The sequence below is a fragment of the Pundamilia nyererei genome, unplaced genomic scaffold, assembly GCF_000239375.1.
Source record: "Pundamilia nyererei isolate P.nyererei 1_Seehausen unplaced genomic scaffold, PunNye1.0 scaffold00101, whole genome shotgun sequence".
Lineage (NCBI taxonomy): Eukaryota > Metazoa > Chordata > Actinopteri > Cichliformes > Cichlidae > Pundamilia > Pundamilia nyererei.
This window is the reverse complement of record NW_005187502.1, coordinates 2,012,558-2,023,134: the sequence shown is the minus strand read 5'-3', so window position 1 is coordinate 2,023,134 and position 10,577 is coordinate 2,012,558. Positions and strand designations below refer to the sequence as shown.

General features: G+C 43.5%; 1 protein-coding gene across 4 annotated transcripts in view; it reads left to right on the top strand.

Annotated features, from left to right (window-relative positions):
• Positions 1 to 4,852, top strand: part of znf438 (zinc finger protein 438) — a 49,981-nt gene extending 45,129 nt beyond the window's left edge. For all 4 annotated transcript variants that reach the window (XM_005740579.1, XM_005740581.2, XM_005740578.2 and 1 more), the window contains 2 exons: positions 120 to 1,885; positions 2,021 to 4,852. In XM_005740579.1, coding sequence (XP_005740636.1) covers positions 144 to 1,885; positions 2,021 to 2,609 — 2,331 coding nt within the window. In that variant the 5' untranslated portion in view covers positions 120 to 143 and the 3' untranslated portion in view covers positions 2,610 to 4,852. The remainder of the gene's footprint in view (positions 1 to 119; positions 1,886 to 2,020) is intronic.
• The last annotated feature ends 5,725 nt before the right edge of the window (positions 4,853 to 10,577 follow it).

Sequence of the window (10,577 nt, the reverse complement as noted above, 5' to 3'; positions counted from 1 at the left end):
CAGCATGCAGGCTAGCTGATGGGTTGCCTGTTCAGGGTTTAAGGGGGATTTAAGACTGGAAAAGCTGAAGGCCCTCAGCGCATGAACTTATATACATGTTTTTTATGCTTGTGTTTCAGTTGGTAGTGACTGCAGACCATCAGATGAAGAGCCTTCAGTTTCGGAGCATTGCCCCCAAGGCCCCGGCTGTGGTGCCCTCTCCTTCCCCTGCGGTCCAGTCCTGTCAGCCCTCATCTGCTCTGCCTGAGGCTACCACTGCCTCAAGCCCCAAGTCCATCATTGTGCCCACCCAAAACTATGCACTCATGCAAATAGCAGGTCAAGATGGCACATTCTCCCTGGTGGCGCTCCCACCTTCTGTTTCTTCTCAGTCGCCGCAGCATCAGAAGAACCTTAAACTACCCATTCCCAGATACCAGCCAATGAGGAGCAAGGGGACCACAGATAAGGTCAAATCTCCTCCACTACCTGCCAGGGTGAAAACAGCCTCCAGAGTTTCTGACTCAGCACAGACCAAATCAGTGGGTTGTGGAGCATCAACAGCTATTAAGAAGAATCTACAAGAGACCAAGCACACAAAGGAAACCCTTGTGCCCAAAGAAGAGCCTTCAGAGCAGCTAATTCTAATAGACCCAGCCTCCTCTGACATCTCTGTTACTGCTCTTCTACCAGATAATGCTGTCCTCTACCCGGGTTCTCAGTTGGAGCGAGTACCAGATGGCTCAGAACGACCTACCACCACTGGTCTCATTCAGAACCTGCAGTACCCCCCTGCTTCCATCAAAAGCTCCCAGAGCAAATCAGCGGAGGACAATAAGACTACAGTGAGAGTGTGCCAATCTAAGCTGGCTGCAGCCCAGACCCAGGGCAGTATCACTGTCCTTTCTCCAGCTATCTTCAGTAAAGCAGTCCAGATTATCCCATCCCCACCTAAGGGGAAATTACCCATTTTGCCCTACTCTAAAATGAAGAGCACCCTCATCCCAGCTGCCAAGCTCAATAATTTATCTCCAGAAAAGAAAAGTTTACCTGGCCTGAAAGGACTCACCAGCCCTTTAGATTCTACATCCAAGTCCCACGAGACAGCTGAAACCTTGAGTCACAACCGGGTGCCTAACTCCAGTCTAGAGCCTCAGGCCCAGCCCACATTATTGCCTGTTGTAGGAACACTCCAGAAGCCACCTGGCAAGAAGAGAGGAAGGAAGAGAAAAACAATGGAAGACATCTTAGCTTTTGAAGCCCGCAAGAAAAGGTCTTTATCCTTCTTCCGTAGAAGGGTCCCGGAGAAACAGCCGGCAGTTGTTCCAGGATCCAAACAAAAGGAAGTTGATATTTCAAAAAAATACCGCAGCATTCGACCCAAGCCCATGTTGGTGATGGAGACAGTTCCCCAGTTGGTTAGTCTGCCTGCTATTACGCCAGATGGCCAAGAACAGGAGCTCATACTTGGTCATCAGCTCCCCACCTCTACCACAACAAAAGCATTGGACTGTCCACCTCAGCCAACCCCGGTAACCCTCCACCTCAGAGGAGGCTCCCATCCTAGAGTGTTCATAGGAAGCCGACCGCCCCACCGCTGCCCCACCTGCAGCCGCTGCTTCAAATTCAAGCATCACCTTCAGAGCCACATGAACAGTCACGCCAACAATCGGCCGCACATCTGCCCCGTCTGCCGCAAGACGTACGCTCACTCAAGCAGCCTGAGCACCCACAAGAAGCTTCATCACTCTGAGGTACGGCCACGTCGTTCTCTATCCTGCGAGTTCTGCGAAAAGGCCTTTGGATATGTTGGGGTATACTTCAGTCATCTGAGAGAGGTCCATAAGGTGGTGCTAACCGTGGAGCCGTCAGTCAGTCATCACGAGGAAGACGTGCTTGTAGAGGGGTAAGATTATTAGCGATTGAGATAACTAATGAATATATGCTGCAACCTCATTTTTTATCTTTAACTTCTGGCAAGGTGAATTAAACAGCCAAAGATACTGACTGACTGCACCTTATTCCTTTTATTTCTCTGCAGGGGCAGCTTGCCGGAACCATCAGATGAACAGGATTGTGAAGATCCTGTGGAGCTGCAGATCAAATGTGGCCGCTGTCAGGCAATCACTCCCACCTTTGCAGACATGAAGATGCATTTGCGATATGTGCACGGGGAGGAGGTCCACATTCAACTCTGTGAGGGCCAACCCCCACGGGGAGGCCGTGAGGCCGAGAACGAACTGGTAAAGCACGCTGCCCACTACTGGCGACAGTTAAATGAGAAGCGCAATCTGGTCAAGTGTGGAAGCTGCGACGAAGAATTCTTTTCTTTCTCCAAGCTTAAGAAGCACATCATGTCCCACCACCGAGGAAGGGAAGGAGATGACAGCGGGGTCCTCCCATCACCAGAAAGCAGCGGAGGCCTCGGCATTCTTGCCACAGGTGCAGTTTTTAACTGTGTGCTTTGCAGTGAGGTGCTAGACACTAAAGAGCTGGTCATGGAGCACTGGAGGTGTCACCACCACTGTGAGCGTCCGAGCCTGCTGTGGGATGCCCTGAGCTCATACTCTGGCCAGGAAGAGGGCGAGGCCGACCGGGATCTGGAAACTCCCGCTCCAAGCCCGCGTTAGCCGACTGGCCCTTTGGGTTGGCGTGGGCTCCTACTCATACACACTCAGTTCTAACAATCAGCAGCACAGGGATAGAGATGTTCTCTTATAGCACTAGTTTCATCTTTCACCACTGGAGAAATCTGACCTTGTGCAAAAGAGGAAAAACAGTAAAGATAAAATCAAGCCTGTGGTGAAAAGTGATCTTTGTGTTAAGATTTGCAAGAGATGCTCTCGCTAGGTCAGAGAATCCAGTTTTATACACAATATCATTTTTCATGTTATTTTGATTGCACTGTTCTGTTTTTGGACTTTGTTTTGTTTGGAAGTATGTATTTAATATCTCGTTGGAAATGCAAATGATTATTTTCTATCTATTGTTTATTTAAAAGTTATTAGAGGTCATCTATGACCCAACTGAAATAGTCCAGGGGTCATTTCACCCTTTAATATATCTAGCCATGCAGATAAGATCAGATTTTCTTATCTTTTTCTTTTTTTTAAACGTGCCGAACCAAAACGAAAAGTGACACCACACACGATCAAATGTTTAAAAGCGAAACATGTTTTTGTAGCCAGATCATCCTTTCCATGTAACACCAGGCACATTTTTCACAGGACAAAGGTTTAGCAGTCAACTGCTGTAGCTCCAAGTTTGTTGTTCATAAGTCACAATAGCTCCTGCAGCTTCCTACTCGTTATTTCCCATTCATTTTGCTATTTTTATAAGCAAAACATTGCTGCGGATATGTAAAATGTGAGCACAAACTAATTCTAGTCACCTCCATTTATCAGATAGAGTCAGAAATCTTAAAGATGACTCAAGCTACCAGGTCTGCATGGCTAGATACTACAACAGAGCATTGAGGAGATAATTTTATTCGGGGACGGCTGAATTAAAAGTAGTTCATTGGGTACCATCTCAGTGGCTGACAATTTAACCACTGGCCTTTGCGTCATAACAGTTTAAAAGTGTTCTGTAACTGTACAATCCTCAGTGTAGTATTGCTCGTGTAACAGAGTCCGATTAAGGGCAGTATTGGGGTTCATTATCCACCTGGACCCATGAAGGAACACTTTTCTTAACCAGCACCCAAGTGACATCCTTGTGGCCTTCTGAGAAAAAAAAACAGAAAAAAATGTTGGTGTTCATGCGTAACGTGACTTATCATTGGTATGGTCCTCAGTAAGCCGAGTTCTATCTTCTTGACTTGTCGATTAATGCCTATATGTGTATTCTGTGATATGCCAAGGGTCTATTCACACTTGTGATTGTAGAAGTGAGGTTTGTATTGAAGCTTTTTCAACCACTGACAGAATACCATCGGTTTAGTAAATACGCAAAGGAAAACCATTGAATCGCCTACCTGTTGTTGCCAGCTCATGTACGCACCTGTGGAATTGTGTGCACCTAGACTCTGAATAGAGTTAATATAAACTGTTGTCAAGTCCAGAAAATATGCTATTTTATACTATATAGATTATTAAAGAGGTCTCTGAGAATATTTATGCTTGTTATTGGTCCTTAAAGAACCAGCACTGAGACATTTGTTGTGTTTGCTTCTTTTTTGGGGGTGGAGGTGCTTAAATGTCTTGCTCTTGGTTGGGGAGCACAGTAGCTCTGTTACCGTCTGTCTGTATGTATCTTTCATATGAAGAAGAAAAGAAAAAAATCACAGGGTCAAGTGAATGTACCTGAATCTTTTAAAAGACCTACCAAAAGTATATATATGCTACATAGACTTATTCTATAGATAGAATATATAGATATAATGAGAATAAATATATATATATTTACATAGAGTAACTAGTGAATCAGCTGCTTTGTTCTGTCAGTGAAGGAGGGGAAACAAGATGCATATATCATTGCCAGCACTGGCAACAAAAAGCCATGTAGAGCTGTCCTTATGTGTCTGACACAAACGGGGGACTGAATGAAGGCCAAAGCACTGAGAGAGTACTCTGATGTGTCTGGGTGTTCATCGGTGACTTGTTCTTCGCTTTCAAGCCCTCAACGCAAACCAGGAAGTGGCAGGCTTAAGGGTCAGTCTCTTCTCTCCTCAGATACGTGCGTGTATGACTGTCAGCAAAAGTCAGAAAGTGAAAAATCTCACATTAGGCGATGTAATGTGTTTGGCTCACATGATATGTTGGCTGTCAGAAACAAAAAAAATAACAAAAGACTGAAAGTGTTCGTGCTTGTGGCTGTTTATGTACCTGAAGAACCTGATGTTTATGAGAATAAAGATATGCTTTGTTCAGGACACTGTGTGTGTGTGTGTGGACGTTTTTTTTTCTTCTTCTTTTTTTCACTAAACAGTTAGTAACTCAGGAAAAGTTAAAGTTCAGAATGCTAAACTTGTAAGAAGCATAGACTGTATTTGAAAACAATGGACAGAGCCGCCATGATGCCACCCACTGTGTATTTGAAGGTTTAACATTAGCTCTTTACAATAATGGGGCTGGGGCTTGCTGGGCCTAGTTTAAGATGGGACATGGTCACTGCTCCCGTCTGGACGCTTCTGCCCCTCCCTGGGATTCAGGTTCTTGTTGGTTCTGAGGTGCGTGGCTGGATGTTCTAGTGTGGTCATTTGTCCGCTCCCCTCGTGGCTTGGGTTGGCCACTAGGGGAGTGTCGGGTTCCTGGTGCAGTAGTTGGCGGTACATTGTACATTTCTATGTGTTTCCATCAACCATTTCTGGCTTGTTTCTCTTGCCTGTCTTGCCTTAGACATCTTCATACTATTCCACTTACAATGTAATATCAAAATGAACACATAAAGAAACGAATAAATAAACAGATAAAAGATTCACATGAACAAGAGGAGCCTGTAGAGATTCTGTGCGGCTGTTCTTGCAAAAGCAAAGTGTGTTCGGCACCAAAATGCATTCAGGTCACAGTTCTGATTGCAAAAGCTTCCACACAGGACAGGATTTATTAAAAAGAAGTTTGCATTACTTCATTTATGTAATGGCGCTGAGTGGTTGGGTGTGGCTGATACATAACTTGCATTATTTATATCAATAAAGAATAACAATCACTAATAATCATTAGTTATTATTAATCTCTCACTCTCTTCCACACAAGGTTATTATCGTTAACGAAAACTAATGAAATGACGAAAACTAGAAGTGAAAAAACATTTTCGTTAACGGAAATAAAAATAAAAACGAGACTTTACGAAAAAAGGAAAATAACTAAAACTGTAATGAGTGTTCACAAAACTAACTAAAATTAACTGAATTTATAGCAAAAATGTGTTTAGTTTTCGTTGATGTGTGCGTGTCATACAATAGTCAAGGGTGAAAATGAAGTTTAGTTTCCAGGTTTTTTTTTTTGCTGTGTCTCATTATGCCAGCAGGTGGCAGCACGTTAGTCGAGTCGTCTGCGTTGCTGCTCCATCCTTGCGCAGAATCATGTCAGGAAAAGTCGGGAGAAAGCGCCAGAGTCCAATTTGGGATTACTTTGAATATGACTGTGTTTTGGATGAAGCAAGTGTCTTGTAGTGGAAAGAGACAAATTATGAGGGACATTTCTCAAGGGGAAAAAATCCCACAACCCTTAAAGTGCACTTGAAAAGCTCACACAAGAAGGCTAACCTAGCTTACCTTGAGAAGGGAGCACACTCAACCCTCATCCCCAGAAACAGAAGCTAACCCCAGGCAAGGCAGCGTGATGCATCCCGATATCTACACAACTGTGTGAGTCAATTGCCTTCAAAAAGTTTATCAATTCACTTGAACCAAAGTTACGAACACCCGGTGCTGCAAGAGTTAATAGTCTCATTGGGGCCAAGATATACATTTTATAGTTGCCTGGTATCAATGGTTGTTCATCTGCCCTAATTTATTTATTTATTTATTTAAAGAACCCATAGGTGGGAATATGAGTTGTCTGTCTCTGCGTGTTAGCCCTGCGACAGACAGGCGACCTGTCCAGGGTGCAGGGTATGGTAGCTGGAATAGCAACATACCCAAGGATAAGCAGAAGAGAATGACTGATAGGATGAAACTGGGATTTTGTTACACTTAATTATTGCAAACACGACTAAAACTATAACTGAAACTAATCAAAACCAAACTGAAACTAAGGATTTTCAAAAAAATATAAACTAAACTAAACTAGCAAACAATTGGTAAAAACTAATTAAAACTGATATAAAATTGAAAATCTGAAGTCAAAACTAAATAAAAATAAAAACTAATGAAAATTGAAAAACTATTAAAACCCTGCTTCCACACCATGGCCGCTACGAACTCAAACAAACAACACAAAACAACGACAGCCTCTGTCAGGTTTTGTATTGGTGCCTCAACTTGTCTCTTGTCCTGTCTCCCTCCAATCACCCTCAAACGGTCATAGCTGACAGTTCATCCCTGAGTCTGGTTCTGCTGGAGGTTCTTCCTGTTAAAAGGGAGTTTTTCCTTCCCACTGTCGCCAAGTGCTTGCTCATAAGCGGTCATCTGATCATTGGGGTTTTCTCTGTATTATTGCAGGGTCTTTACCTTACAATGTATAAATAAACCTGAATTGAATTGAAAAGCTCTCAACCCTGACATGATTACCGGGGTTATCATTGAAAACAGAACCCAAAATCTCAGCTTTAGAAAGGTCATGATTGATTTTGCTTGAAGCCACTTGTTTGGAAAAGACATTGTTCATTTTGCTAAGCTCCTACCTCTGGCACCTCACCAGCAGCCGGCTGCACGTGAAAAACATCGGCACTGGTGACAAGATAGTCATGCATGACACGGGCTCAGTGCTCAGAACTGCCATCGATATGCTAACGTGCTGTTTTGCATGCATGTTTACTATTGTCAGAATCTTACATGTGTTGACATGCTAATATTTGCTAATTAGCACTAATCCCAAACTAAAACTGACACTGATGGGAATGTCAAAAGTTTTGCAAAGATGATCACATAAATAATTAAACTGATTTTAATTGCCTGAAACCGTTCTACAGGAATGCACTGGAGCAAAAACAGCAGAGAGGCATTGCAGGATACTCACCAGAAGAGATTTAGACAATGACATTAATTTGGAGACGTGCACGTATGTATGGATATAAAGGTCAAGTAAAGTGGGTTACCCAAAAAGCATTTGTGAGCCTGCATATGCCTTACCTCAGTGCTCCTCCCCTCCCAGCAGACTCTCCATCTGTCTGTTTTAGAGTCTTGATGTACTCTACAGATACATGTGTGCAAACGCTTCTAGCTTTTGGACTTCCAGTCATCAGTATTGATCTCCATCTTTTACCCCTTTGCCTGCTTTGTTAGACGACAAATTCACACACAACACAGAGATGCTGACGTTATAGTAGTTTGCATGCTGCCAGGCTCAAACTGTCTCTGATGTGTCCTGGGACCTAGCCATGCTACCCATTGCCACACCGGTGTGGAATGCAGGTCCTGGGCTCTAATTGATTCGGCCGCTACGAACTCAAACAAACAACACAAAACAACGACAGCCTCTGTCAGGTTTTGTATTGGTGCCTCAACTTCTCCAAACTGCTTTACAAGCACTTGACTTCAGGTGGATTTCAGCTTGGGTGGAAACACAGATAGAGCTGCGACATTGCTACATTATCGTCACCATCGCACCACATCGCAGGCGCAGATAAAAAGGAAAGCGCTGTACGCTGATGCATATTTCCCTTTAATCAAACGCACACCACAGCCATCACGGCGCACTCCCACCTCACTGTGGCTCTCAGGGGGACAGGGGAGATCAAAGCCACCCCCTCCCCCACGACCCCCCGCCTCCCACAACACACACACACACACACACACCTACCCCAACCTTGCTTGTATATGATCAGTGGGAAAGGAGGAGAGCTAGGGGCTGCCTCTTTCTTTCTTTCTTTCTTTCTTTCTTTCTTTCTTTCTTTCTTTCTTTCTTTCTTTCTTTCTTTCTTTCTTTCTTTCTTTCTTTCTTTCTTCGGGCTTTTGAGCAAAACCTCCGTTAACAATCCTGGAAGTGTTGAGGTTGAGCAGCTTCTAAACAGCGCTTTTTCAATCCTATTCATATTGGACACATTGATCCACTTATGTACTTAGTTGGTGTGTGTACCTGTTTCTCTTCCATCTGACCCTGATGTGCATGCCTGGCTGGGTCGAAACAAGAGCACAAAACAACAGGCAGGAAGACTTGGAATAACAACTGGCGTCACCGGGAGAAAGCCGAGGGAGATTTATAGGACAGTAAAAATGTGACCCACGCTGACCACAGATGTTCTCGTGAACAGCTAAGGTGGGGTGTAATGACAGGGCAACATGCAATCTTTCTGGCCGGCTCCACTCCCACTTTCTCAGTTTTCAGTGTCGACGCACGCTCTGCTGCCACTCTGTCTCAATAAGCCAACACCCGTGAAGCTTCTGTCAGCACGTGTGCCGTGTTGGTGATCCATGTGCACGTTCATCAAAGTGATTCTATGGTTTCATCAAAGATTTATAAACTCTCCTGGATGTCAGGACTTAGGCGAACAAATTGGTAATCCCACATCTATGAACTCTCCCTCCATCTCTCTCCTCTCGATGTGGAGATGTGACCCAACCCTTCCCTTCCTTCCCTGCTGCCTCTTGGTCTCAGGTTTCAAAGCACCTCATCTCTCTTCACTCCTCCCAGATTAGTCATCTAATGAGCAGCAGTGCTGATCAGGTGAATAATTGATGACGGGCGGCTGGAGAAAGGGATCGATCCGAGCTGGGCTGTGGCTCTAAATGGAGCAGGGAAGGAGACACCTCAGGAGGATAAGCAGGCGCAGGTACACCACTGCAACACTCTGTGCTCAGTTGATTAGGATGTAGATTCAGTATTCTTGCCTGATTCACAAATAGGAAAAGGCTAAAGAGCCACTTCTGGACAACAAAGTTTGTAGGAAGACCAACTTGATAAATCTTGATAAAACCTCTGAATGTGAATTTGTGATAATACTGAGGTAACGCCTTTAATTACAATAATACCTCCACTGAAGTTTATAATTTCATTGTTGCAGCAGTGTAACAAGGCGGCCCTTAGCGGCTGGAATCACAGTGAGATGGACCAACGCAAGTGTAGTGGAACAAAAAGTATTTATTTGCCATGCAGCTCTCCTTACAAAGAATTCACTCGTCGAGCTTCTTCACAGCACAATCAACCCTCTCTAATGACAACCGGTCACAGACTAAACCATTATTCCACTCACAGTATACAATATATCAATTTGAATAAATAAATACATAAATACATTGCACATTTTTATATTAATAAATCTTTCACACTTTAATTTTACACCAAACCCAATATTATAAAAACCAAAGCACAAAAAGATTCACCACACTCTCAGCCCATGGTCTCTCCCGGAACCTTCATATGGTGTCTGAACCCCCCAGGGAAACGTTTGCCCAAACACCTTGAAGAGGACACAGGCAAGAAAAGTGAGTAATCATATCTTACAAACACTTATTTGCACCACTTTTAATCCTAGATTTCCCACACACATTTGGGTTAGTTTTCCTTACTGGTAAACCTTAATCACAATCTCAATCACCATTCTTTTCTCCTCACAGACAACCAACACATTGCTTGATGAGGAGCAGCTGTGCAGGATCTGAAACAAGGCTACCAACTGATTTTAAAATTCCCAATAAATATTCAATAAATAATTAAACTTCTTGTGTGCAAATGTTTTACTGTGCAAATCCATGCTTAAAGTGTGATGCTGAATAAAATGCTTGATAAGGTGCTTTTGATAAAGTGAAAGGTGTGCTCTAAAGTGCTATACAGATAACAGAATATAAATAAATGTAGTAAGGGAGGCCTCTTCCTTATAAGTAGGCTTTAATTTATTTAATTATTAGCACTGCAATAGATCTGTTAGAACACAAAGAACTGATTTAAAAAGATTGTAGAAGTGCCAAAAAGTGCATTACCTCTAATGGCCACTTGAGGCTGGCACCCAAAGTGAGCCAATCCGACTAAATTAGCAAGTTAAAATGTCCAATGTAG